Source organism: Salmo salar, chromosome ssa26 (assembly GCF_905237065.1).
Source record: "Salmo salar chromosome ssa26, Ssal_v3.1, whole genome shotgun sequence".
NCBI lineage: Eukaryota > Metazoa > Chordata > Actinopteri > Salmoniformes > Salmonidae > Salmo > Salmo salar.
Genome location: NC_059467.1, coordinates 23,182,841 through 23,210,819, shown reverse-complemented (window position 1 = coordinate 23,210,819; position 27,979 = coordinate 23,182,841). Strand labels below are relative to the sequence as shown.

General features: G+C 41.9%; 4 protein-coding genes across 7 annotated transcripts in view; 3 read left to right on the top strand and 1 right to left on the bottom strand.

Moving 5' to 3' along the window:
* LOC106587457 (chromodomain Y like 2) overlaps window positions 1–3,417 on the top strand; it is a 35,551-nt gene extending 32,134 nt beyond the window's left edge. The window contains exon 7 of the mRNA XM_014175860.2: window positions 43–3,417. Within this exon, the coding sequence (XP_014031335.1) occupies window positions 43–201 (159 nt within the window). The 3' untranslated portion in view covers window positions 202–3,417. The remainder of the gene's footprint in view (window positions 1–42) is intronic.
* A 2,383-nt stretch (window positions 3,418–5,800) lies between these two features.
* Window positions 5,801–10,744, bottom strand: cmc2 (C-x(9)-C motif containing 2). Of its 4 annotated transcripts, XM_014175855.2 has the most exons (5): window positions 10,340–10,701; window positions 9,772–9,838; window positions 9,556–9,626; window positions 6,405–6,476; window positions 5,801–6,269 (listed from the first exon to the last, which is right to left on the bottom strand). In XM_014175855.2, the coding sequence occupies exons 2-5, from the start codon at window positions 9,806–9,808 to the stop codon at window positions 6,186–6,188; spliced, it is 264 nt and encodes an 87-aa protein (XP_014031330.1). In that variant the 5' UTR covers window positions 9,809–9,838; window positions 10,340–10,701; the 3' UTR covers window positions 5,801–6,185. The 4 variants fall into 4 exon arrangements, with proteins under 4 accessions (XP_014031330.1, XP_014031333.1, XP_014031332.1 ...); XM_014175858.2 differs by lacking the exon at window positions 9,772–9,838 and having other exon boundaries at window positions 9,556–9,667; window positions 10,665–10,744; XM_014175857.2 differs by lacking the exon at window positions 9,772–9,838 and having other exon boundaries at window positions 9,556–9,667; window positions 10,340–10,697.
* A 453-nt stretch (window positions 10,745–11,197) lies between these two features.
* cenpn (centromere protein N) lies at window positions 11,198–14,689 on the top strand. The gene is given in 10 exon segments (NM_001141019.1): window positions 11,198–11,481; window positions 11,673–11,718; window positions 11,822–11,881; window positions 12,049–12,122; window positions 12,269–12,442; window positions 12,559–12,660; window positions 12,807–12,861; window positions 13,001–13,110; window positions 13,207–13,330; window positions 14,390–14,689. Coding segments are annotated over 10 exon segments (1,005 nt in total). The 5' UTR covers window positions 11,198–11,310; the 3' UTR covers window positions 14,479–14,689.
* Window positions 14,690–14,952: 263 nt separating this feature from the next.
* atmin (ATM interactor) lies at window positions 14,953–27,857 on the top strand. The gene is made up of 4 exons (XM_014175854.2): window positions 14,953–15,356; window positions 19,115–19,240; window positions 21,202–21,401; window positions 22,796–27,857. The coding sequence occupies exons 1-4, from the start codon at window positions 15,126–15,128 to the stop codon at window positions 24,573–24,575; spliced, it is 2,337 nt and encodes a 778-aa protein (XP_014031329.1). The 5' UTR covers window positions 14,953–15,125; the 3' UTR covers window positions 24,576–27,857.
* The last annotated feature ends 122 nt before the right edge of the window (window positions 27,858–27,979 follow it).

Here is a 27,979-nt window from a genome sequence, read left to right as displayed (position 1 = left end):
AAGCAGGCCGCCTCTTACTCTGTTTGTCCCTGTGTGTGGAAGGTTCTGGAAGAGTCTAAATGCCTGGTGCGAAGCATCCTGAAGTCGGTCCTGGAGGAGGTGAATGAGAAAGAGTGTCAGATGCTCAAACAGCTGTGGTGCTCCACCAAGGGACTAGAGGCGCTCTTCAGCTACCTGCAAAACAAGGTGTATGATAACTGACCTCTGACCTCTCACCTCCACACCCCTGCAGAACTATCTATGGGCCACGTGATCTGGTCTTCAGTTACCTACTGAGCAACATCCCCGAAGATATAGGGCTTTGATCTTCAATTACCAACAGTCTTCTTTAACAACCAGCAGAGAGCAGTTTTCAGTCTCCGAGGCCTTATCTCCGCTCGTCAACATCTGGGCCTGCAGAGCACCACCATCAATGTTTTTTTTTACTCTGGTCATCCCACAACTTCCCTGCCTGTAAGAGGGGATCCGCAAAGCATCAACTTCTGGAGAGGATTCATCTGTAGGATTAATTCTGCGTTCATACTGGCCTGCTGGGAGTCCAGTGACCGTGAACAAGGCTCTTCAGGAAACGGAAGCACAGCGGCAGAATGTTGTGGGAGTGCGTGGAGGCAAAAGAGCTCATCTGATGGCTAATGTCATTGTTCAATTATTTATTTGAAAATGTATTTAGATTTGATCCAAAATACAAAAAAAGCATACCATGTGTATATATTTTCTATTAGTCTGCTGTTGGTTTTTTTGTATCTTGCTTTAGTCTTTTTGTTTTGAGGTGAAGTGTCCTCCTGGGCTCTGAGGTGTAGTGAAAATCAAAGCTATGCTTGAGGTCAGAGTGGAACATAGATTTTCTCACCTTACAACGCAGTAACCCTGTCCAAAGACGTAAATAATAATTGAAGTGAAACCTGTCCATTGAATTAGGTGTGTGGTAATAGGAGGGCTACTGGGGGAAGAGTTAGAGGTAGGTAATGCCCAATGATACACACCCATAATTGGCAAGTCAATGTGAATGGGCAGTGTTGACAGTGAACTCTTTCTGGATTTATATAGACCATTTTGCGATGCTCTTTTGGAAGTGTTTATTCAATTGCTTGTATTTGGTTTGTCAGTAAGGGTGTGTTTGACCTCTGATTGAATGTGAATATATAGAAGGGCCCTCTTTGACCACGATCAGCACTCCCCTAGAGAACCAGAGCTGTCTGATTGCTTCTTTTCATTAGAATGTGGAGACTGTCGATAGATCAACAGGAGACCTCTCCCTGGGAAACGGAGGAAAGAGCGAGAGAAAGAGGGTGAGACATGTGTCATCATTATTATATCAGCAGCAACATGTGCAGCGTCATCATTATCATCAAGGTACATATATGACATGTATTACAGTGCAAAGGTGTAGCGGGGGTGGTTTGCTTAACTACTCTTCTGTGTTGACTAACCTTGCCTGAGACCTGAAGACTTCTTTTGGCTCCCAGACCTAATGCCCTGCCTTTAGCTCAGTGGGCTACTGCAGTCTTGAATCGTGAAGACGACCAGGGTTTGATACCCCGTTGATTATAAAGGCATGTATATTACATTGTGAAGAGTGTAGCTATGATATTTGGACAGATAATTATTTTGATATTACCTTGCAATCGGTTATTAGTGAGACATTGTGTATTTTTGTAACCACAGAAAGATTATGTTTTGTCCCAAAGTAATCACTGCACTTTTCGTCTGTTGGCTGTCTGTGTTGTGAAGATGCAGTAGTAGTGCAGCTGAAGCAGATAATACCTGCATGTGATGATGGCTTCAGGAAATGGGAAATATATATCTACTTATATTGTATGTATGGATATCTATTTTTGGTTTACCCAATAATGAAATGTAGTTTTGTGGAAATTGTTTTGTATCATTCAGGAAATTGTGGATTTTTGCAGTTGTACACATATATGAACCATGTAGCTATTATATGGTGTAACTATATGCATGTACAATATTGTAGATACGTGTGTTGCCTGTCAAAATACTTTACATTTCAGGGTATGTTTTGTATTGCCATAGTAAGCAATGTTAGGAATCTTGCACAATTATTATTTGTATTTATTTAAAGTTAGTGCTCAAGTTCCCCTTGGGGCTGCAGTGCCATAATGTTTCCCTGTCCCCAGAGGCATCTCTTTCTCTCTTATCTTCTGTTCCAGATATTCTCAGTAAATTGCTTTTTTTCCCTAGATCTGCCCTGTGTGATAATAGTGACACAACAAACACACAACAAAAAAAATGGTTACATGTAGCATAATTGTGTTTAAAGGCTGTTGATAACCACTTTATGCAAAACTTTGAAACATTTAAAGTAATATTGCTATTAACAGCTCTGACAAATCAAAGCTCTATCAATTTCTAATCAACCATTCCCAATTATATTTGAATAACACCTTCCCTGAATTTCCCTAATTGATTTATTATTTGCATGTTAATCAGTGTATTGCTAAAGTATAGTGTAAGATGAAATGTATATTAATATATTCGAGATTTGAGTTTTGCCTGTACCACTCCCCAACCTGGTCTCGAGCATTTTGTCTTATTATGTACGTAAACCCATACACTCCATTTAGTATGCTATGTTACTTCCGTATGGTATGTATTCATTTGTGGATGTCCATCAACCGTTTCGTATGATATGTTACGAATTTGCAAAATGTACAATATATTACGATTTGCTAAACGTATGATATGTTACGAATTCTAGCTGGGTGGTTAACATTAGCTAGCTGGCTAACATTAGCTGCGGTTAGAGGTTAGTATTAAAGTTAGGGAACGGTTAGCTAACATGCTAAATAGTTGCAAACTAGCTAAAAAGTAGCAAGTAGAGGAAAAGTTACTAATTAGCTAAAATGCTAAACTTGGTCGTGATGAGATTCGAACTCGCAACCTTTAGGTTGCTAGACGTTCACGTTATACACCAACCTGTCCACCCCAAACCAACTCATTTTTGCCTTAAGTAAACATCTGTCTTATCTAACCATACCAAACGTAACATATCATACAAATTTGTATCTGTTTACATTTACTTTGTTACGTATAGTCTGAGACCAGGCTGCTCTCCCAGGACCCAAATAGAGTAACATTGTGTATGAATGATGCATTTGAATAATTTGAAGTAAAACCGTTATAATTCATTTGTTGAGGACTTACCCTTGAAAATTATGACCGGCCCTGTGTTTAGGTTTAGTTTGTAAACTCCTATCATCTCCATATGATGTTTCTATGCATCTTCCAAGCATTTACAAACCTATTACATGTTGAGTTTCTACTCCTTTCTCTAGTCTAAAATCACACCTCGGGGTGCCTTAGAAGTTGTATCTTTTGTCTGTAGGATGCTGTATCCATACGTTGTGAGAGTTTGGGGGTCAAGCTGCTTTGAATAAACTATGACATTAATTTAAACATGGTGTTTTTGTTTGTTTAAAAACTGTTTTGTTCCTACTTAGTCATCACTTCTACAAACTTTATTTTTGTTTGCTGCATTTGTATAGTACCAATGTCCTTGTTTGGATAAAAGAACACATAATTTGGATCAGATAAATACAAACTAAAAGAGCGTCCATCTGTCCTTGGGCTCCTCTATTGGAACACACCACATCAAATAAACATGAATGGGTTGCTCCTCTATGGCACTCTCACTATAACCCTCTTCAGCATTTTTTTCACCATCACTGCTTTCCAGAAATGACTGGGGGCCTAATGCTAAACCGCTGTGAGTCATCCGGACAGAAAGAGGAGGGGGGATGTTTGCTCTGAATTAAATATTAATGTTCCACACAATTACCTAGTGGCATTCATTCAGGATTTAGGCAATACCAACCATGGCTGTGTCTCTGTAGCATTTCATTCTGCATAATTAAGATCTAATGATCACTTAACATTTACAAGGTGCATGGTATTCCTAGTGCTAACTGCTGTATAGATGATCATTGTATTATGTTTCTCTGGAAGATCCACTGACCTTATGAATGTCCAGATGCTTCCCCTCTGTGTTCTGACACACACACTGGGTGGGAGCCAGACTATTCGTTTGACTGAAATGCCAGACCAATAACAATCGACCACAGCTGAGAATAGGCCTCAGGTGAGTCAAAACGGCCTGCTTTGAAAAGGCCTTATTTACTGTGATAACAAATACAGTGGATTGTTCAGGATGAATGGAAGCTGGATATGAACAAGCATCCGATGAGGACTTGAGTGAATCAATCAATCAAATGTATTTATAAAGCCATTTTTACATCAGCTGATGTCACAAAGTGCTGTACAGAAACCCAGCCTAAAACAGCAAGCAATGCAGATGTAGAAGCACGGTGGCTAGGAAAAACTCACTAGAAAGGCCAGAACCTAGGAAGAAACCTAGAGAGGAACCAGGCTCTGAGGGGTGGCCAGTCCTCTTCTGGCTGTGCCGGGTAGAGAGATTATAACAGAACATGGCCAAGATGTTCAAACGTTCATAGATGACCAGCAGGGTCAGATAATAATAATCACAGTGGTTGTAGAGGGTGCACCAGGTCAGCACCTCAGGAGTTAATGTCAGTTGGATTTTCATAGCCAATCATTCAGAGTTAGAGACAGCAGGTGCGGTAGAGAGAGAGTCCAAAACAGCAGGTCCAGGACAAGGTAGCACGTCCAGTGAACAGGTCAGTGTTCCATAGTCGCAGGCAGAACAGTTGAAACTGGAGCAGCAGCATGACCAGATGAACTTGGGACAGCAAGGAGTCATCAGGCCAGGTAGTTCTGAGGCATGGTCCTAGGGCTCAGGTCCTCCGAGAGAAAAGAGAGAGAAAAAGAGCGAGAGAGAGAACTAGAGGGAGCATACTTAAATTCACACAGGACACTGGATAAGACAGGAGAAATACTCCAGATATAACAGGCTGACCTTAGCCCCCCGACACAAACTATTGCAGCATAAATACCGGAGGCTGAGACAGGAGGAGTCGGGAGACACTGTGGCCCTGTCCGACGATACCTCCGGACAGGGCCAAACAGGCAGGATATAACCCCACCCACTTTGCCAAAGCACAGCCCCCACACCACTTTGGGATATCTTCAACCACCAACCTACTACCCTGAGACAAGCCCGAGTATAGCCCACGAAGATCTCCACCACGGCACGAACCCGAGGGGGGCGCCAACCCGGATAGGAATATCACGTCAGTGACTCAACCCACTCAAGTGACGCACCCCTCCTAGGAACGGCATGGAAGAGCACCAGTAACCCAGTGACTCAGCCTCTGTAATAGAGTTAGAGGCAGAGAATCCCAGTGGAGAGAGGGGAACCGGCCAGGTTGAGACAGCAAGGGCGGTTCGTCTCTCCAGTGCCTTTCCGTTCACCTTCACACCCCTGGGCCAGACTACACTCAATCATAGGACCTACTGAAGAGATGAGTCTTCAATAAAGACTTAAAGGTTGAGACCGAGTCTGCGTCTCTCACATGGATAGGCAGACCATTCCATAAAATTGGAGCTCTGTAGGAGAAAACCTTGCCTCCAGCTGTTTACTTAGAAATTCTAGGGACAGTAAGGAGCCCTGCGTCTTGTGACCGTAGCGTACGTGTAGGTATGTACGGCAGGACCAAATTGTGAAAGATAGGTAGGAGCAAGCCCATGTAATGCTTTGTAGGTTAGCAGTAAAACCTTGAAATCAGCCCTAGCCTTAACAGAATAAGGCTGTGAATATGACACTGACACATTTGTAAATGAATGAAAGGTCCTGTGAGCTTGGAGCTTTCACATATAAGTAAAGCATCTGTTGACTACCCATGTGAAAATAACAAGGCAATTCTGTGTTTTGATACACTTTATTCAATAGGAATCCAGTGTTCATTCATCATTGTCATTCCCCAGTCAGAAACACAGACAATTTTAAATAATTATTTTGTTAAGTACTTTAAATATGCAATCAACCATGATTGCATGGGGGTTGGGTAGCAGTCCTCGAAACAGACCTCCCATATGAGCTATGATCACTGAGTAGCGAAATGATCATCCACCACTTTCTATGACAATCCACCCAACACTATTCAACACACATACTGAAACCGACATTATGAGAGACCTCTTGTGGCCAGATGTCCAGGCAGTAAGGTAGGCTTCTCATGGTAGGCCCCAGTTCCAATACCCAGTTCCTGTGCCCCTTCCTAGAGCATCGGCTCAGCCAGTACTGCCATTCAGAACTCTTCCTTAGGGCCGTCTTTCAGCCTCTGTCTCATCTCTTTAGCATGCTGTTTGCTTTTCTCCCTCTTTGCAATTCGCTGTTGATCAGAAAGAGAAACACACACACACATTGTTGAAAATACCAAAGTGCTCCCATCAATGAAATATGACAATAGTAGGCATCTGGTGAGGCATCCCTTTAGAATTAAAACCAAATTCCTGGTAGTCCTCACCTCATCCTTCAAACAAGCTCTCATGGCACGGTCCATATCATTGCAATGACCAAAGAACTTCTTGACATTGTGCTGAGGATGAGACATTAACGACATGTTTTTGACAGGTAAGAGTGTAGCTATACTTGACTGCTCCTACACATTAGTTCAGAACAGATTCAGTGTAGAGCAATACAGTAGATCTTTTAGGTGGAGTTCTATGTGGGACATGTTCTTAGACGCTGTTGTCATTCCACCTCAAAAAGCACAAAAAGAGGATTTTGACACCCACCATCTCAGATTCTTCTGAAATAATTTCTGAAGTTAAACATATTAGATTAGCACTCCTGAAACATTACTTTGTTGAAATATAATTTGATCGCTGAGAAATTAAGCTAATTGATTGCACCCTAATTGGCCATTTTAATTTCTAGGATTCATATAATTTTTAATAAATATATACCGAACAAAAAAATATAAATGCAAGGTGTAAAGTGTTGGTCCCATGTTTCATGAGGTGAAATAAAAGATCACATACATCTCCATACGCATAAAAAGCGTACTTTCGCACAAATTTGTTTACATCCCTGTAAGTGAGAATTTCTCCTTAGGCAAGATAATCCATCCACCTGACAGGTGTTGCATATCAAGAAGCTGACTAAACAGCATGATCATTACACAGGTGTACCTTGTGCTGGGGACAATAAAAGGCCACTCTAAAATGTGCAGTTTTGTCACACAACACAATGCCACAGGTGTCCAGTTTTGAGGGTATGTGCAATTGGCATGCAGAGTGCAGGAATGTCCACCAAAGCTGTTGCCAGAGAATTCAATCTTAATTTCTCTACCATAAGCCGCCTCCAATGTCATTTTAGAGAATTTGGTAGTACAGTGAGGGAAAAAAGTATTTGATCCCCTGCTGATTTTGTACATTTGCCCACTGACAAAGAAATTATCAGTCTATAATTTTAATGGTAGGTTTATTTGAACAGTGAGACAGAATAACAACAAAAAAATCCAGAAAAACGCATGTCAAAAATGTTATAAATTCATTTGCATTTTAATGAGGGAAATAAGTATATAAAATGTCTGACAAGTAGTATGGAGCTGCTGCTTGGAGTATTGCTTCTTCATCCTTTGTAATGTATTCCCTGTGATGTTATTTACCATAAATTAGTGTGAAAGTACCAGGCTTTGCCTACTAGATACTGCTGTTTCTGCTACTGCCACCACAACTTTTTATCCATTTGCTGGTCTCTTGTGTTTATTAAATATCACAACATTTTCTTTGCAACTTTGGTTAGAAAACCAATATCTTTTGCTCATGATAAAAATAAATTGTATGGTCATCCTCACAATTAAAGCCAGTCCTCCATGAAAGCAATTCCGTTTGTCCTTCTCTTAGGCTTAATTTGTGTCCAGGAAACGGCCCCTCTGTGTGTGTGATTTATTCCCTTCAAAAAAGGTCTGGGTTAGTTAGGCCATTCCTGGCGAACAAGCAAACCGTTAGGCTATAGCAGTTCTAATTGTTTCAATGGTAAAAGTCCAAAACACATACTGTATAGTGTTTTTGCATTGGCAATGGTATTGGGTTGGGTTTAATGGTACATGTCACTAATCACACTACATATAGAGATGTTTTCTAATAATTTTATTGAAAAACATGGAATACCATGCCATGGTTTATAATTGTATTATTTTATTAGGGTTGTCATAACATTTTAGTCACTAGCCCAAGTTTTGGGCTTGTAGGAAAAGTGTTCATAAGGGAATTGCTACATACGGATAGCCCTCTCAGAAAGCTGCCATTTGTTGGACTATTCATGGAGAGTTGGGTTGAAGCATTAGGTTGTTAAAAGAAGGACAAACTGAATTGCTTTCATGGAGGACTGGTTTGACCACACTATTTATTTTCACCATGAGCAAAAGCTATTGGTTTTCAACCCTAAGTTTCAAAGAAAACGTTGTGATCCATTTTTTTCACCTTTATTTAACCAAGTAGGCCAGTTGAGAATAAGTTCTCATTTACAACTGCGACCTGGCCAAGATAAAGCAAAGCGACAAAAACAACAACACAGAGTTACACATGGGATAAACAAATGTCAATAACTTAAAAGGTCCCAATGCAGCCGTTTTTATATCAATATCAAATAACTTCTGGGTACCAATTAAGCAACTTACTGTGGTTGTTTTCCATTAAAATTGTCAAAATGAAACAAAAATAGCTTCTTAGCAAAAAGCAACTTCTCAAGCAAGAATTTAGCTAGGACTGTCTGGAAGTGGTCTAAGTGTGGAGGGAAAAACTTAGACCCACACACACACACACACACACACACACACACCTGAAAACTAACTGTTACTGGCAGAGAGTTTTGGAACTCTTTCTTGAAACTCCATACCGCCAAAACAAGCTGAAATATTAGGCAGTCTTTTCAAAAAGCTCTTACACTAAAAGGGCATGATCATTATTTAATTTTTCATTATTTTAATTTCATTATCATCATTATTTCATTGCAAATATATATAAAACACAGGAATAACGCATATTTGACTGCACTGGGCCTTTGATAACAACCACAAGAGATCAGCAAAATGGATAAGTGTGTGGTGGCAGTAGCAGGAACAGCGGCATCTAGTGGGCAAAATCTGGTACTTTCACACTAATTTATGGTAAATAATGCAAGAGACTTCAATGGATAACTTCTCTTAACAGGGAAGAACCATCACCAGATTCCCAGGGAAGAAGCAATACTCCAAGCCCCACAGCTCCACACTATTTCTGAGACACAGAAAACTGATAGTATATATTGGTTGTTGGGGTGGGATTGGCCTGGGGTGTGGTGGGTCCATGGGTGGCTTTTGACCATTTTCTTGGATTCCTTATGCAATGGTAGGAAGAAGTTTGATCCAAATCGGATGTTGGGTACTATATTTGTTGAATATTATGTGAATCCATAAAATTAAAAGGGCATATTCAGGAGCAATCAATGAGCTTAATTTCTCAGAAATCAAATTACATTTCAACAAAATAATGTTTCACGAATGCTAATCTTATCTGGTTCTAACTACAGAAACGATTTCCAAAAAATCTGAGTTGGTGAGTGTAAAGGATTGCTGAAATGACATGGAATGACCCAGTCTATGGTTCTCAGGTAAGTATACAATATCTTACCTCCGTGTGGCACTGCTTCAGCAGGTTTATCAGTATGTTGCACTCGTCCGTGTGCAGGTGAGGCGACAGATCAGGGTGCATTCTGAGTTAAGGGCTTACCACTCCAACAATACTGGAAAGACAAACAATACCAACCATGTTTGTGACTACAATGCATGCTGAAAATTACTGTTTGACTATTTGGTTTCTGTAATGTGTGTCTACTCTAAAGGATACTCCATCCACCCAGTCCCTCTCCATCCTGCAAACTCATGGGGATGGTCAATTTTCTGTTTACACTTACCTGCAATGAGAGAGAAAACAGGTATAAAACACAGGTGGGCAGGTTAAAACTAATACAGGTCTAGATAAAGACATGGATAGCATTGCCTGTGTGGGTTAATGAAGGACAGAGTACCAGACACAATGAGGAGTGGCTATTGTCATAAAAGCCCATCCTTTCATCCTGATTAATCTCAAAGCTGTGATTGCTGAAAAGTGATTTCAGCCTCTACTGTAACAAGTAGGCTAGCAGTTGGCAGCGTTGTCATAAACAGTCATAAAGTTGTGGTTGTATAAAGATGGACTTTGTTACATATTCAGAGACCGGTTGAAATAGACTCAAATGTTTATGCAGAAAAGGTCCAAATTGTGAAATTGAATGACGCTAGCTAGCTAGTTACAGACTGTTCTAGCTACAGTACAACTCACAGACTGGTAGCTAGTACTGTAGCTAACAAAATAGACTGGAATTACCTTAAAAGCTGTGAATAGAATAAGGTAGCTAGTTGAATAAGGATATTACCAGTTCAGTTGGGATATCATTGAGATATCTATCTTCCAGGAATAGACTATATCGTAGATAGCAAGTTGACCAAATGTAGCTAGCTGCCAATGCCTAGTAGCGAGAAATACCACTTAAGGGCAAATGCAAAGTCCTTTCAACCCCTTGTTTTAACTTCTATTACTGCCAGGTTACTGTTGATGTATTTACACCTAACTAGCTACTGTACAAATCTTGAAAAATTGTGTTTAACAATTCTGACATAGCATTCAATTGTAAACCTAGTAATGTATTTGATAAAAGGAGTACATGCTGGTAACATGCTAGCTAGCTATATTTCTCTCACTCTTTCGTAACAGCAAAGACAGCACACTCCGTGGAAAATGATAACCTGATTGACATTACAGTAGCAAATCAACACCTGCTACCGTTGGATGGTGGTCCAATCACATTAATTGTTGATCACATGTGGGCGGGCACTCCCTCACAGCAAATAACTCCAGTCATTGCACGACTGGAACACAAAACACATTTTATTACATATTTATGTACGATTGTAGTATGTATGCATTATAGCTATATCATCAAATGTAATGCATCCTAAGCACTGTGCATCTATGCCTCTATGCCTCTCCAGCAGACGGCGCCATCGCATATGGCAGTGGAAAGATGAATACATTTTTACGAAACAAAATCCCAGATCTCAGTTTTCTATTTATTTAGTTTTTACACGTTTTTGGTATAATTTAGGACAATATTAAACCCCATTTAACCCCATATAACCTCTACAAATATCTAAAGCATCTCTAAAGCATGTGAATATGTGGTAAAGGTTATTTGAAGGGGAAATGACGAAACAGGAAGTGCGACCCACCAAATGATTCCGATTGGTTGACTCTCGTTCGGCGGTTTGTTTTGTATTTGCGTGTCTGCGTTAGCTTGCTATCTAATGCGTTTTAAGAGTTTAATTGGTTAAAACATACATTTTAAGCATGGATGACTCTACAAAGCGCATATTACAACGTCTGATACGACGAATCCCTTATCAAATGCTCCAGACAGTGCTTGGCAAGTGGGCTCATCTATCAAGAGAGGACCTGCATTCGCTTGACTTCACACAACCAAAATGGGTGTTGACGGAACATCTACTGGCTCTCTGTGAGGTAGATGTAGCTGCTTGACTATATAGTTAACGTTACCTATCTAACTAGCTTTCTAGTGATGTGATATTCTCTTTAGCTAACTTGTTCATTTAATCTAGCTCACCTTAACAGTTCATCGTGGGCTAAGTGTAATCACAATTTTTTGTTATACTTTCAACCTTTCTGATACACTCTACTTGTATCTTTCCCAGGAGAAGGGCTTGACAGTGAAACACATCACAGAACTCGAAATGATCTGTAAGTGTTAACTGACAGTGTGAATTAACTAATTTCCCCCTCAGTAGCTAATGGTCTACTTAGTTGTCAGTAGTAGATAATACATTTCACCAATCCTTTCCAGATATCATTGAGAATCCGAACCAGGGAATGTGGCATGGCTTCCAGCTCCTTGATGCAGAGGGTAAATAAAAGTCTCTAATACCTTACTCTACATTTAGTATCTGGTGCTTTCACTGACACTCACAAAGTTCCATTTGAAAATGGACCCTAATCAATATTAGAGTTCCAAGGTATTAGAGGTAGCCTAATCAGCATTACTGTTCATTTCAAGTATATTTTTCTTCACAGAGGATGCACCATCCATTGAGCTGACACAGTTCAAGGAACAGTTCAAGGCCAACCTCACAGAGCTCATCAGCCATGTATGTATGATTTCCAGCTTTTATATGCTTGGTAGAAAAGACAGAACGAACATTCATTAAAATGGACATTGGCTTGCAATGTCCCTCAATTGCTGTGTTTGCGTGTGCCATCTCTGTCCATGCCTGTGTTTGTCTTTCCTTCCAAGGTGTCTATTAAAATAAAAAAACACACAGATGAGGCCATATGGATACGTGTTGCCTGGGGGGACAACTTCACAAAGCCTAACCACCTTAAACCCACATACGTTGTCCACCATCTTCAGACCCCTTATGTCTTTGTGACCGGCGTGACTTCAAAGCATAAGCCTCTTTTAAACCAGGCAAGGATGCTTTCTAAATTGCCCCTGGGGGGATTCATAATGTCATATTGCAGTGCTTTGAATTCTGTTTCTATGGTCTCTATCGCCTGTTTAACAGACTGAGTTCTGTCATACAGGCCTTGGTTCTGGCCACCAGATATGGCTCTATGAAGGATGCTCACCTCAGTGGACGGAACCTCATCGCCATCAGAGACCTACTGATGAGGCAGTACCAACAAGTAGGCCTTGGCCATGTCCCCTATGAGGGGACACGGGCCATATAAAAGCCTTTATCATGACCATCCCACTGCTTACTGCTAACAAAGAAAGCCTATAGAACTAACTATAGAGATTCTGTGTTCTGCACCTTTTCCTTCTTTCATAGGTGTTCCCCACCAAACATCCAAAACCTCTTCAGGAAAAGAATCCTGTCCCTAGAAGTATGTTTTGTTGTCTGCTTATAAAATACAAGTGTAATGTATACATGAACATAATCATGGTGACAACCACAACTAATTAGATATCAATAGAATATTGACTTAGTTTATGTTTCACCTACATTCTATTTTCTCATTTTAGACCCCAATATAGAGAAAGAACAGGCTGAGAATACAGAGAACCGTCTTCAAATGGCCTGTGAGGCCTTCGGCGATGGGACACTACCTCAACTGCAAAAAGCTGTCTATAAGGTGCACTATAGGTTGAACTATAGGTTGTTAACAAAAAGGTTTCTCCTCATGTGCCTGCTATGCTGTGTGTGACAATGTATTCTGCTCTATTCTCAGCTGGAGACCAAGTTCCGAGATAACTCTAACAAAACGTTGACAGGCAGAGGAGAGCCCTTCAGAGGAGTGGTGGAGTTTGCCAGCACCAACCTCCTAGAGTCACTCAGGCACTGTGTGTCCTCAGGTACACTATCTATATGTCTGGGGCTGGGCTTTGTTTAATATCTCCTTTAATCTCTGTCAATGGGAAGAGCCACATCTTCTAGGTTTTTTAACCTTTATTTAACTTGGCAAGTCATTTAAGAATTTTTATTTTATTTACAATGACGGCCTACCCCAGCCAAACCCTAACGACGCTGGGCCAATTGTGCGCCGCCCTATGGGACTCCCAATCACAGTCGGTTGTGATACAGCCTGGAATCGAACAACGCCTCTAGCACTGAGATGCAGTGCGTTAACGTTGCGCCACTCGGGTGCCCCATTAGAGCTGCAGAGACAACAAATTATGAACAATAGCTCTCTCTCTCTCTGCATTTTGTTCCATACCCTCAGGTTTAGAAGTCAAGTCTTCCAGGTGATGCTCAGCATTATAACGTTTTATTTGATGTGGTTATAGTTAGTTAACTGCTCATATTATTAGTTAGTTAACTGCTCCACTTATTTATTCAATTCTGTCCATGGCCACAAGGGGGCAGAGGAACCATGACAGACTTCATTGTATCCATCTCATTCTCCAGATGGATGTGCTGAGATGTTTGATGCTTTTCGGAGGGTCTGCTAATAAGTGAGTGGGTTTGACTAGACTGAACCGGGGTGAATCAGGCAATGGCCAGTCACATGACCGGCTAAAACCGGTGAGGTCGGAGTACTCTGCTCAAATTGAACAGTAATATGCTCAACCTGGTCATATTGTCAACATGGCAGCATGATGGATCATTCAGAATGTCTTTTCCATAAAAATAAATGTATGTTCACATTTTCAAACTAGCTTTCTTTTGGACAGTAGATAGTGATTTATCAATAGCAAACACTTGTGCAGGTGAACATGAAATCCTAACTCATTACTCCATGTGTTACATCACTTTTGTTTCGTGCGGGGCACCCGGCTCATGCCAGAGAAATAGCCCAGATTAAAAAAATAAAAAAAAAAATGCAATCACTTTTAACCCTGTGCAAACTCAGCCTACCCCGTGAACAGGGTGTGTAAAAACGAATCCCCTCAGTAATTGCTTGTGTTTTACAGGTATGGCGTCAACCCCAGTCACCCCTCTTCTCTCATCCATCACACAGAAAGGGAGAAACTATTTTGTTATCACAGACAAAGGAGTTTAAATCAAATGTAACTATAAGAACTACCAGAACAAGTAGTGTATATTTTGTATTGAATATGTTAACATTTGATGGGGTTTAACATATATTTTTTAGAACACCTTGTTTACCCATTCACTCTGTCCTTTGCCAAAGTGTTAAGAATAAGAATCATCTTTTATTGTTTCTCAATTAATATACTACAATCTGTACTCTAATAAATGTTATTGGATGGTTTTTTTTACTTTGTGTTACTTGAGTAGTGTACAGCAAAGGGTAAAGTCTTCTCTGTGGCTCAGTTGGTAGAGCATGGTGTTTGCAACGCCAGCATGGTGTGTGTAACGCCAGGGTTGGGGGTTCGATTCCCACGGGGGGCCAGTACAAAACAAAAATGCACGAAATGAAATGTATGCATTCACTACTGTAAGTCGCTCTGGATAAGAACCTCTGCTAAATGACTAAAATGTAAAGGTTGCCTTCTTTTACATTTTTGCACATGCAGTATGTCATAGAAGTAGCTACAATATTGCCACTCTGATGTTGCCAGGACGCTTGTGTGGGAGTGGCTGGCTGTTGCTAAGAAAGGTCTCCCGGAAGTGGACGCGTCCTCGTATTTTCCAGTGTTTCTGCTGCTTGAGGAGCAGTTGGTTTGGTGACTTGTCAACAGAAACATGGCTGCCTCTGCGTCCGGGAAAGCATACCGAAACGATAACGCTTCCATGGGCAGTCAAAAATGCATCGAAGAGCCCCCCGCACCGACGCGGGAGATTATCAAACCGTCTATCATGGAGCTCACCAAAGAAGTGCGGACCAATATCCTGTGCACCGTGGAAGGCTGTGGCAAGATTTTACCGAACACGCCAGCCCTGAACATGCATCTCGTGAAGTCCCACAGAGTAAAGGTAGATAGCTTGTTAGCCTATTTGCAAGTTAACCAAAGGGGCTACTGGCATATTCCAACACGTCGTCTTTATATGTTTAAATTCATGGTGCTTGTATCACTAACTAGTTACGCGAGCTCGTTAGAAGCATGCTTATTAGGAAAACGGCAAGTCATTGTGCACTGTTTGAGGCCAGTTCTTGGAAGTTGGCTAGCTACAACTGTATATTGCTGATAACGTTACTTTCTTACTATTGTGTTAGTGCTTTAAGCAATGTTTCAATCATCCTAGGCTAGGATCATAGCTGTATGAGACTGATTATCCGCGCTAATGTTAACTAGCTTTCTTGTACTGCCTTTACATGTCAGCCATACAAATATATGATCTGTTCAAATCCACACGGTTAGATGCGCACAATAATACGAATATTGTGGATATTCAGATTAATATAATACGTTTAAAACGTTTACATGCTTTGCAAGAACGATTTCACTAATAATCCTGTTTATATGGACACATCTGAAATTAGGCTACTGATGGGACTTTTGATAAAAGCAGAAAATCGCCAATCAAAATAAACGTTCTACCACATTGACTATGTTATATTTGAGAAGACGATCTGATTCTGCGTTAGGACATATACTGTTTAAGTGAAAAGATGCATACTTTCAGTTTTTCCGAACTCACTCATGAGGAGGCTTGCGCTACGGGTGCTGGCACGTGCGCAGATCAAATACACCGCTGGAACGCCGGTTTAACTGTTTACATGCCATAATTCGAAGGTTGCTCCGAAAACCAGGTGTTTTAATCGGTTTATGTTTACTTCGATTATGACCTTACGCCGATTAAGATAAGCAGAGTAAGGCGTTTACATGACTAATGCCATACTCAGTTTAATATCGAATTATTAGTGTGCATGTAAACATACTTGTCTCCATGCCCACATAGCCTAACTGTCATATTATTGAGAGTCATTTGGTTCTCAAGAAGTTTCTGGAAATTCAAGCAATTAAATAACCCTCAGTGAATTAATGTTTAAATGGCTGAAGAAGATGGGCTAAGCCTGAGATGTGCAATGAAATCAGTCTGGTCATACAACCAACTGTCACACTGTCTTTAGGCTAAATATGAATACTAGTTATAGTAAGGGAAAGTCTTGGAGGCAATGGTCCTCCTCTTTAACTGAAATGTATGCATTGTCCTCGCCGAGTCTTGCTGCCCGGTGGGAGTCCTAGTGATTCCAGTTTCCCCCAAATGAATGCGCTTCTCTGCTGGGATGTAGCAGTCTTTTGGCTTTCTACAGACTGAGCTTGTTGAAAAAAATAAAAGGTGAATGTTTGAATTTGAATTAGGTCTGAAAAGCACTTCATGCTCCTCATTTCCCCACATAAGTGCTAACTGTTCTCAATATTGGACAAATTCAACTGGGCCTAATGCAGGAGAATGAGAGATGGAGGAGAACATGCATGGTGCAGCAGTTCATGAAGGAAACAATCTGAACACAATGTCAAGTGAGCATAGTCTTAGATGTCTATGACTGTGTGAAAGGGCTGACAGTAGATGCAACGCTACCCTTGCTTTTGAGAACCCAAGGCATTCTTCCTTATCGCACAGGTTCTCCGCTATAAGCACCGTTTACCGCTGTGACCACTGTTTAACGCTGTGACCATGTGACTACAATCCCAACGCTCTGTTTTAACGTTTAGAAACGTCAATTATCGCTTGCGATACGGTTTTCAAAACATATGGAACTTATTATTTCTCCTTGAAATGAAAGATCTTTAAATAACATACATTTACTGTAGCAGATTTGCTAGTTAGCACAGGTGGTCGCCTCTGTCTTCCGTATAAAACCGCTGTAACATGGAGCTATGGCCGCGTGGGAACACTAACCATTTAAAGGTGTGTAGTAGTACCTTTCGTTTAAAAAATATATATTTCGCTGATATTATAGATGTATTACATATTACGTTTCCAAAACCGTATCGCAAGCAATGCGTGTTAACATTCAGAATTAGCGTCGGGGCTCATAACAGAACACCGGCCAGAAGATACCTTCATAAATAGACACTAAAGGTAGTTACGGGCTAACGCTACTCAACGGGAGTCATCAGGCCAGGAAAGCACAGGCTGCTTACTGTTCCTCCGCTGTTACTGGCCAGGCTTGTTCTGTTTTATTAATTGATGCAGAAAGAGATGTGATTTGGGTTATAACACGGCCGTCGCTATGATTTGAGTTATAACACGGTTGTCGCTGGACACTCACTGTGCCTTAGCTCGGCTGAAAGGCCATATCACATTTGCTGGCCAACTGCTGGATGTGTGTGTAACACGACAATCAATTTAATTTCACACACTTCTGAACATTACGAGTACTCAAATAATAGCCTACTGTACTAAGCAGGCTGTAGTGTAGAATAGTCACATTTCCTGTCACACTTTGCATGTTAAACACTTTTGATGACCTGACTTCTTGAAGTAGCCTACTGACAGATTTTCAGTTTGTATTTCCTAGCTGTGATGCTGCTCAGCAGACCCTACCCAAGCTGTCTTGTAGCAGACAGAAACAATGCGATCTCTGCCCTGCCTGCCTGTATCGCCGTCTGGCAATGCACTGTGCCTGGTCTCTCTGCTAGGAAGGGACATAAGTGTCATGGAGAGCAGTTCAGGGACTGTGCTCTGGCCTAGAACAGACAGTCTTAATGTTAACCTGCTAGTCTGCTGCTGCAAGACACCAGTGAGTCCATCTGCTGCTGCAAGTAGCCTATGCAGAACTGTATGCCTCTGACGTAACCTTTACAATAATATAAAATACACTGTGTCTGTTTACTGTGAAGACGGATCACTTTAGCACTATGCAGGATGTTTATGTATATTAGCCTAACTTCCATCGAAACATCTCTTTTACTAGTACTGTACCAATTTTGGGCTCCCGGGTGGCGTAGCGGTCTAACACACTGCATCTCAGTGCAAGAGGCATCACTGCAGTCCCTGGTTCGAATCCAGGCTGCATCACATCTGGCTGTGATTGGGAGTCCCATAGGGCGGCGCACAATTGGCCCAGCGTCGTCCGGGTTTGGCCGGGGTAGGCCGTCATTGTCAATAAGAATTTGTTCTTAGTTGACTTGCCTAGTTAAATGAAGGTTAAATAAAAGCCAATGCCACAGTTGATGTGGCCTGCTAGGTGACCTTGACCAGTGAAATACTGCAATGCTAATAATGATGGTTAGGCTGTACACACGGGTCAGTGCTGAGGTCTATCTGTGAGCTGTGGCCTGTGAGCTGTACTCTTACATAAGCATCATGCTGCTGTTCATTGAGTTAATGCAATGTGCTGCTGACAGCTGCTTCATCACGGCTGTCTGGAGACTGTCAGGAGTGTGGAGTGATGTAGCACACTGGAAAGCACAAACTCGATGTGTTGTTAAACTAATAACTTTAATCTGAACCTCTTTTTAAAGTCACAGATGTGGACCCTCCATCTGGACCACCTTCGTCTGTGTATTTTCCATTCGTATGGTTTTCTACAAAGGATAATATGGCATCCGCTGGATGTTTTCATTGTAATGGTACTCTGAGAGGCTAAAATCATCACTAACTGAAGTATAACTGATACCTAGGCTTAGCCTTTAGCTCAGCAGTCTTGAGAGTTGTGCTGATGGCCTACCTTATTTGTTGTTGGTTAGCCTACATTATTTCAGTGCTGATAGCTGACACTAAATCTTAAGCCTATAATATCACAAACGAATCATTCATCCTCTCTCTCTCTCTCTCCATAGGACGGTCTTGTTAACCCCACCATCAGGAAGGACATGAAGGGTTCCCAGAAGCTCTACTGTTGTCCCATAGAGGGCTGTCCACGAGGCCCCAACAGACCCTTCTCCCAGTTTTCCCTGGTTAAACAGGTACCACATCCCTACAGTCAGTCTAAGATCTGTATATTGCCAGAGATAGCGTGGCTGAAACCACCTGAGTCAGACTCATGCGGATTGTCTAATGAATGGAAAGACTGAGACAGACATTTCCTCCTGGGTTTTCCCCTAATCACTTTCCACTCCTGCTTTGCTGATGGTGGATGGGAATTGTAAATGATAGGAAAGTGTGTCTAATAATTATGTCTCAATAGAGAGACTTTTGAAGTATAACTAGGAAATTGGAATTAGTGAACAAGAAGGGAATAATACATTCCTTTATTGCTTTTTTCCATTTCATGTAACGAGTAACCTCTCACGGCCCTATGTACAGTTGAAGTCAGAAGTTTACATCCACTTAGGTTGGAGTCATTAAAACTTGTTTTTCAACCACTCCACAAATTTCTTGTTAACAAACTATAGTTTTGGCAAGTCGGTTAGGACATCTACTTTCTGCATGACAAGTCATTTTTCCAACAGTTGTTTAAAGACAGATTATTTCACTTATAATTCACTGTATCACAATTCCAATGGGTCAGAAGTTAACATACACTAAGTTGACTGTGCCTTTAAACAGCTTGGAAAATTCCAGAAAATGATGTCATGGTTTTAGAAGCTTCTGATAGGCTAATTGTCATCATTTGAGTCAATTGGAGGTGTACCTGTTGATGTATTTTAAGGCCTACCTTCAAACTCAGTGCCTCTTTGCGTGACATCATGGGAAAATCAAAAGAAATTAGTCAAGACCGCAGAAAAGAATTGTAGACCTCCACAAGTCTGGTTCATCCTTGGGAGCAATTTCCAAACGCCTGAAGGTACCACCTTCATCTGTACAAACAATAGAACGCAAGTATAAACACCGTGGGACTACGCAGCCGTCATACCACTCAGGAAGGCGACGCGTTCTGTCTCCTAGAGATGAATGTACTTTGGTGCGAAAAGTGCAAATCAATCCCAGAACAACAGCAAAGGAACTTGTGAAGATGCTGGAGGAAACAGGTGCAAAAGTATCAATATCCACAGGAAAACGAGTCCTATATTGACATAACCTGAAAGGCCGCTCAGCAAGGAAGAAGCCACTGCTCCAAAACCGCCATAAAAAAGACAGACTACGGTTTGCAACTGCACATGGAGACAAAGATCGTACTTTTTGGAGAAATTACCTCTGGTCTGATGAAACAAAAAAAGAACTGTTTTGCCGTAATGACCATCGTTATTTTTGGAGGAAAAAGGGGGAGGCTTGCAAGCCGAAGAACACCATCCCAATCGGTAAGCACGGGGGTGGCAGCATCATGTTGTGGGGGTGCTTTGTTGCAGGAGGGACTGGTGCACTTCACAAAATGGATGGCATCATGAGGGAGGAAAATATGTAGATATATTGAAGCAACATCTCAAAATGTCAATCAGGAAGTTAAAGCTTGGTTGCAAATGAGTCTTCCAAATGGACAATGACCCCAAACATACTTCCAAAGTCAAGGTATTGGAGTGGCCATCACAAAGCCCTGACCTTAATCCCATAGAAAATGTGTGGGCAGAACTGAAAAATGCCTGTGCAAACAAGGAGGCCTTCAAACCTAACTCGGTTACACTAGCTCTGTCAGGAGGAATGGGCCAAAATTTACCCAACTTATTGTGGGAAGCCTTTGGAAGGCTACCTGAAATGTTTGACCCAAGTTAAACAATTTAAAGGCAATGCTACAAATACTAATTGAGTGTATGTAAACTCCTGACCCACTGGGAATGTGATGAAAGAAATAAAAGCTGAAATAAATCATTCTCTCTGCTATTATTCTGACATTTCACATTCTTAAAATAAAGTGGTTATCCTAACTGACCTAAAACAGGGAATTTTTACTTGGATTAAATGTCAGGAATTGTGAAAAACTGAGTTTAAATGTATTTGGCTAAGGTGCATGTAAACTTCCGACTTCAACTGTTTATTCTGCTCCATCCAGCACTTTATGAAGATGCATGCAGAGAAGAAGCACAAGTGTTCCAAGTGCAACAACGGCTACAGCACAGAGTGGGACCTGAGGCGCCACATAGAGGACTGTGGGAGGACCTACCGCTGCACGTGTGGCTGCCCCTATGCCAGCAGAGCGGCGCTACTGTCACATATCTACAGGACCGGCCACGAGGTCCCCACAGAACACAGGTAGACACAGAGTACAAAACATTAGAAACATGTGCTCTTTCCATGACATAGCTTTCGCCTGGTCAGTCTATGATCCCTTATTGATGTCACTTGTTAAATCCACTTCAATCAATGTAGATGAAGGGGAGGAGACAGGTTAAATAAATATTTTTAAGCCTTGAGACAATTGAGACGTGTATGTGTGCCATTCGGAGGGTGACTGGGCAAGACAAAATATTGAAGTGCTTTTGAACGGGGTATGGTAGTAGATGCCAGGCGCACCGGTTTGTGTCAAGAACTGCAACGTTGCTGGGTTTTTCATGCTCAACAGGGGGGGGTTATGCAAATCAATATTAGTAAGGTTTTGTTCACTCGGTGTATACTGGATATCATACTGGAGGGCAGTGTTTCCATTAGCCAGTTATTGACTGGTTTTGGACGTCAAAAGGCATAAAAGGCATAAAATATAAGCATTGCCGGAGACGTTGTCCAGCAAAAAACATCCTCCATAATTCACCTTAGCTACGCATGGAGGTTGGTTCACGTCGTCTTTCAATGATCTCTCTACTTTGCCTGTTAAACTGCCTACCTGTCTGTCTTGAGCTCATGCTCTCACTAGCAGATTAGCATTGTATCAACTGGAACTGGCCCACAAAATGTTCACATGCCAATCTGACACACACAGCTGCATGCACTTGACTCAGGGGAGAATGAGGATTTTATGCTAAATGAATCTCCCTAAAATAGAATTTACAGTAATATCCACCTAGAAGGAATATAGGATATTAAATAATCGTGCTTCCCTACTCTTCCTCTAATCTACTGCCTGTTTGTGTAGTTAACTCAAAAATGCTTGTCTAGCTACTGAACCAAGGATGGCGGTACAGACAAGTGGACAAATAGACACTGAAACAAAGGATTTTGACAAACCAGATGGACAGATTGAGACATGCATTGTGCAAAGAGCCAACATTCACTTGGTAGGCATTCCTTCCTCCTTGCATATTGCAGTCACTTCCATGTGGTGCCATTGAATCGGCAGTGTGTGCTCCTAAAGGCATTAGTCTACACATGACATTGAAATGGGTTTCTATTAAATAAGTCTTGTATTTGGTTGGACATGCTGTTGGAGGGGATTTAAAGATGGTGTGGACACGTGGTGGCAGAGAGGCTCAAAGTCTTCAAGTGTCATGCAGTTTATCCAGTAAACCATGTGATTATTCAATAACGGATCATGTTGGGACAAACTCCTGCGTGCACAACGTGGCTTGAGAACAGACCTTGAATATGACTGCACAACGATTAAATGAGTGCTGCACTGCACCTTTCTTTTATTGGTATTTGTCAAAGCTTTATAACTACCTACTGCTGTTTTGTCTGCTTGACGTATTCTCTCCTCTGCCCTGTGTTTGCAGGTATCCACCAGTGAAAAGGCAGAAGATGGAGAGAAAGATAAATGGAGCAGAAAAAGTCAAGCCCAGTGAATTCATGTGTCAGATTATAAAAACGGACAGAGAACTTTCAGAGGACTCCCTCCCTTCAGACAGGGTCTGCCACAACATCCCCCCTAAACACCTCCAGAAACTCCTCCTACCCAAGCCCGAAGTGGCTCTGGTGAATTTCCCTGTGATGCAGCTGGCCCATCTCCCTGTCCTCCTCCCCTCCACAGAGAGCGGGGTTTTGAGGTCTGTGGTGCTGGCCATGGACAGCCAGGGCTCCTTCAGCACCCTCCACCTCATGCCCCAGTCCATGGGGGCCATGGTGCCCCACCTGGACCCTAAGACCCTGGGCTTCAGGGGCAGCACGCCTGCCTCCCGCTCCTGTCTGGGGCCTGTCAGCTTGGGGGTGCAGGTAAGTCTGGAGTCATTGGGCTCTGGCGATGACCTCGGAGGAACCAGGGGGAGCAATACCTCCTCCAACATCCAGACAGACATCTCATACTTGTCCAGGATGCCTATGGTGGTTGGGGTGGGGACGGAGGTGTGCCCCGTTGGTGAGTCGTCGGTCTCATCGTGTTCTCAGACAGATATTAGTGTGAGTGCTCAGGTCCTGCTGCCGGTCAGTGTAGAGACCCAGACGTTCCCCTCTAAGGCCAAAGCCACCACCACCATCGGGGCTCAGACAGACACCCACACCCTCAGCCAGCTGCCTTGCCCCTATTCCTCCCCATCCCAGTCCCCCTACATTACCAAGCAGACCCAGACCAGACTCGCCCTGGCTGGGTCAGAAGAGAGGGCTCAGATAGACCAGGCCATCATGTGCTCAGACCTCTTCGACAGTTACTCCCTCAGTGTCTCGACACAGACGGCACTGACAGACGGACGCTTCAGAACCCACGGTGTAGACGACCCCCTCTCCGGTGTCGGTAACGGTCTCTATGACGACGACAAATCAGCAGGAGGCATGTGTTTTGGCGTACAGACAGACGATCTCCAGTCGGGCAGCGTGGCGGACAACCAAACCCAGACCACCTTGGCTCTGTTCAACGACCTGGAGAACATCTTGTCAGGTCACTCTCTGTCCGGTCCCCAGACGCAGATGGATTCTTCAACAGGCTGTGGGTCAGGTCTGGGCTCTGTTCAGGAACAGCACACGGGCATCGACTTTGACTTTGAGGAATTCCTGAACGCTGCCCACATCCAGACCCAGACGGAGGAGAGCGAGCTGAGCGGTCTGGGGGCCGACACGCCCCTGGAGGTCCTGGACATCCAAACCCAGACAGACTTCCTCCTCCTGGAGGGCCTGGGAAACAGTGAGGGGCCGGGCCGGAGTCAGGCCAGCGACCTGGAACTGGAGATGTTTGACACTCAGACCCAGACGGACCTCAACTTCCTGCTGAAAGCCGGAGGCCACATGCCACTGGGCAACATTCTGCGCCAGTCCAGCTTCTCCATGAGCACAGAGTCCTCTGACACTGAGACGCAGACCGACCTCCGCCAACCGCTGACACCAAACTCCAACACCCTTCCCTCTGTGTCCCAGGGTGACCAGGCCAGGCTCTTGAGCAGCACAGAGACTCAGACGGTGACCAACGCATCTTCTGAGGGCCTCGGAAACCTCTTCCTGACCAGCAATGAGACCCAGACAGTCATGGACGACTTCTTGTCAGCTGACATGGCCTGGAATATGGAGTCCCACTTCAGCTCGGTGGAAACGCAGACGTGTGAGGAGTTGTTTGCTCTTTCAGCACTCTGAGAAGCCCAACAGCTGAATACCCTCCCCCACCACACACACACAGGGCTACCACCTCAGCCCACTCAATGGGTTTCTGGTTTCCGTCCAGGAGGACCTGGGCTCCTACTCATCATCCTCTACAGTCTATGTCCCTCTACTAATGGAGGTTTAGGTGTAGAAGTGAGCCGCCTTAAGAAGTCTTAGGACATTCTACAAGGGGGTAGCATGTCTAGGATAACGTGTCCAGACATCTCCCTCATGCTAGCTCAAAAGCACTTTATTATCAGTTCATGGATATGATTTCCCATCCTTGTTTACATGTTTATTTGCACGTCTTACTACTTAAATATATATTTTATCTGAAAGCCAGTTTAGTCCGTTTTCAAAGTTTTGAACACTGTTTGCTGTAAGAGAGTATGTAATGCCTGCTGAGCCTTTCCTTAATCATACTGCTATTGAATGGCTTCTGGCAGATTTGATGTGGCACAAACGTACTAGTGAAATTCAAAAATAGTTGCCGCATTGTTGACATGTGATTGTGAAGTACAGTCTTGTAGAATTGCCCTATTGTTACAGGGCCACCCACCTATAAGCTGGGTCACCGCGTTAGCAGACTAGCCTGTCATCATCTTTGACTTATTTATTAGCTGGCTGTAAGTGTATAGCAGCACAGTGTGCTGAAGTGATACAACACTGTAGAGAAACACTATGAGGATCTAGCTACTCTCTAGTCACTGTGATTACATTGTGATTGTGTATGTCCAACACCACCATATACAGTGCCTTAAAGTATTCACACCCGTTGACTTTTTCCACATTTTGTTACAAAGTGGGATTAAGTGGAACAAAAAATGGAAAATTAATGGAAAATATAACAAATATATCTTCATTAAATAAGTATTCAACCCCCTGAGTAAATGCATGTTAGAATCACCTTTCAATTACAACTGAGTCTTTCAGGTAAGTCTTTAAGAGCTTTCCACACCTGGATTGTGCAACATTTGCTCATTATTTTCAGAATTATTCAAACTCTGACGAATTGGTTGTTGATCATTGCTCGACAACTTTTTTGGGGTCTTGCCATAGATTTTCAAGTAGATTTAAGTCAAAACTGTAACTCGAACATTCGGGACATTCACTGTCTTCTTGGTAAGCAACTCCAGTGTAGATTTGGCCTTGTGTTGTAGGTTATTGTCCTGCTGAAAAGTGAATTCATCTCCCAGTGTCTGGTGGAAAGCAGACTGGACCAGGTTTTCCTCTAGGATTTTGCCTGTGCTTCTCTATTACGTTTCTTTTTTATCCTGAAAAACTCCCCAGTCCTTAATGATTACAAGCATACCCATAACATGATGCAGCCACCACTATGCTTGAAAATATGAAGAGTGGTACCCAAAACATAATACTTTGTATTCAGGACAAAAGGTGAATTGCGTTGCAACATTTTTTGTATTGTGGAGTAAATACAATGTTGATCCATCCTCCGTTTTCTCCTATCACAGCCACTAAACTCTTAAGTTTTTTAAAGTCACCATTGGCCTCATGGTGAAGTACCTGTGCAGTTTCGTTCCTCTCCTGCAACTGAGTTAGGAATACACCATCCAAAGTGTAATTAATAACCTCACCATGCACAAATGGATATTCAATGTCTGATTTCTTTATTTTTACCCATCTACCAATAGGTGCCCTTTGCGAGGCATTGGAAAACCTCCCTGGTCTTTGTGGTTGAATCTGTGTTTGAAATTCACTGCTTGGCTGAGGGACCTTACAGATAATTGTGTGTGGAGGGTACAGAGATGAGTCATTAAAAAAAAAACATCTTGTTAAACACTTATTGTACACAGTGTGAGTCCATGCAACTTGTTATGCACATTTTTACTCCTGAATTTATTTAGGCTTGCCATAACAAAATGTGTTAAATACTAACTGACATTTCAGCTTTTCATTTTACATTCATTTGTACAATTTCCTAAAACATAATTCCACTTTGACATTATGGGGTATTGTGATAAGGCCAGTGACAAAACAAATCTTAATTTCATCAAGATTAAATTCAGGCTGTAACAATTTCTGGGGGGCAATGGGTGTGAATACTTTCTGAAGGTACTGTATAACAACCCCATTAAACGTTACTGAACATAAACTGAAGAAATATTACCATTTCTGTCAACTTTTTCTTGAACTATACTCAAGTCTACCGTATTAGTCAAAGCTAGCTGTTGGTATCATTACAATATTTTACTTCATTTGCACATGCATCCCATTCAAATTTCAAGAAACAGACATTTGTTGAGACATTTTTATTGAATGTGAACTTCACAAAAGAGCTCCAAGTTTTGAGTATTTCTCCATGTTTGATTTTGTTCTGTTGGTGCCTTAAAACAAGTTTTTTTCATTATGTATTTTATGTTTCCGTTGGTCAGTGATGCTCTAAGCAGCTTTACGAGGTAGGAAGAAGTTCAGGATCAAAATGTATTTAACATTTACATTATATTTATTTGTGGAGGGTGTATTGGAAGAATACTTGAGTGTCTTTAATTTGCATGTTGAGTGTTTTCTGTACTTCTACTTTAAAAAACATTTTGTTGCAAGATATGTTTGAATGCCTTCTGAGTTATATTTGGAAAAAGCTGTTTTGTGTTACCCATCCATGTTCTAAGAATGCAATGCAGTATTTTTTTTACAAGGCAGCATTCGCCCTACTGTGGTACACTATCAATATGTAAAGAATTGTACCTAGAAACGGCAGAATGTAGTCTACGTGACACTGTGCCCATACTACACAACATGGCTTAGTTTTGCACTGCATCTTAAAGTAATCGAAACAGGACTGTTTCATTCCAGTTTATAACAAACTTTCGTACTCAACCACATTTCATAACAATGCATTGTGCTGTACTGAAAACACTATTTAATTTATCGTTCTTGAACTTGATTATAATAGCACTGAGGGGAGAAACTGCCTTGCTTAAAAAACATGTACATTAGACTACATGGCAGGGTTGAAGTAAATTCCATTTGACTTCCAGGCAATTGAGAAAGTAAAGTAAACCAAATTCCGAATTTTCCTCATTTTGAAGAGAACTGGAATTTCAATGTACATCCTGAATTGAATTTAAATGGAATTGATCCTAATCATGCTACATGGGGATGTCAACTTCAGCGCTTTGGTCTTTTGCAGTAGGGAGTGCATGCAGTCTTTGGTGCCAGTATAATTTATTTCAGTTGCATTTCTGTTTGCAGCCTTATCTGTTGTATTTCAGTTGCCTGAATGTGTAGAGGGTCAATAAAGGTTACCTCTCACTATTTGTTTTGTTGTTGATGCTATTCAGCAGACTCTAAAAATAAACTCTTCAAAAAGGGTTGATTTGTTTGAGTTGATGTAGTAGCTGGTTGTTTGTACTAGCTTAGTTTCAGTTCACTTCAAA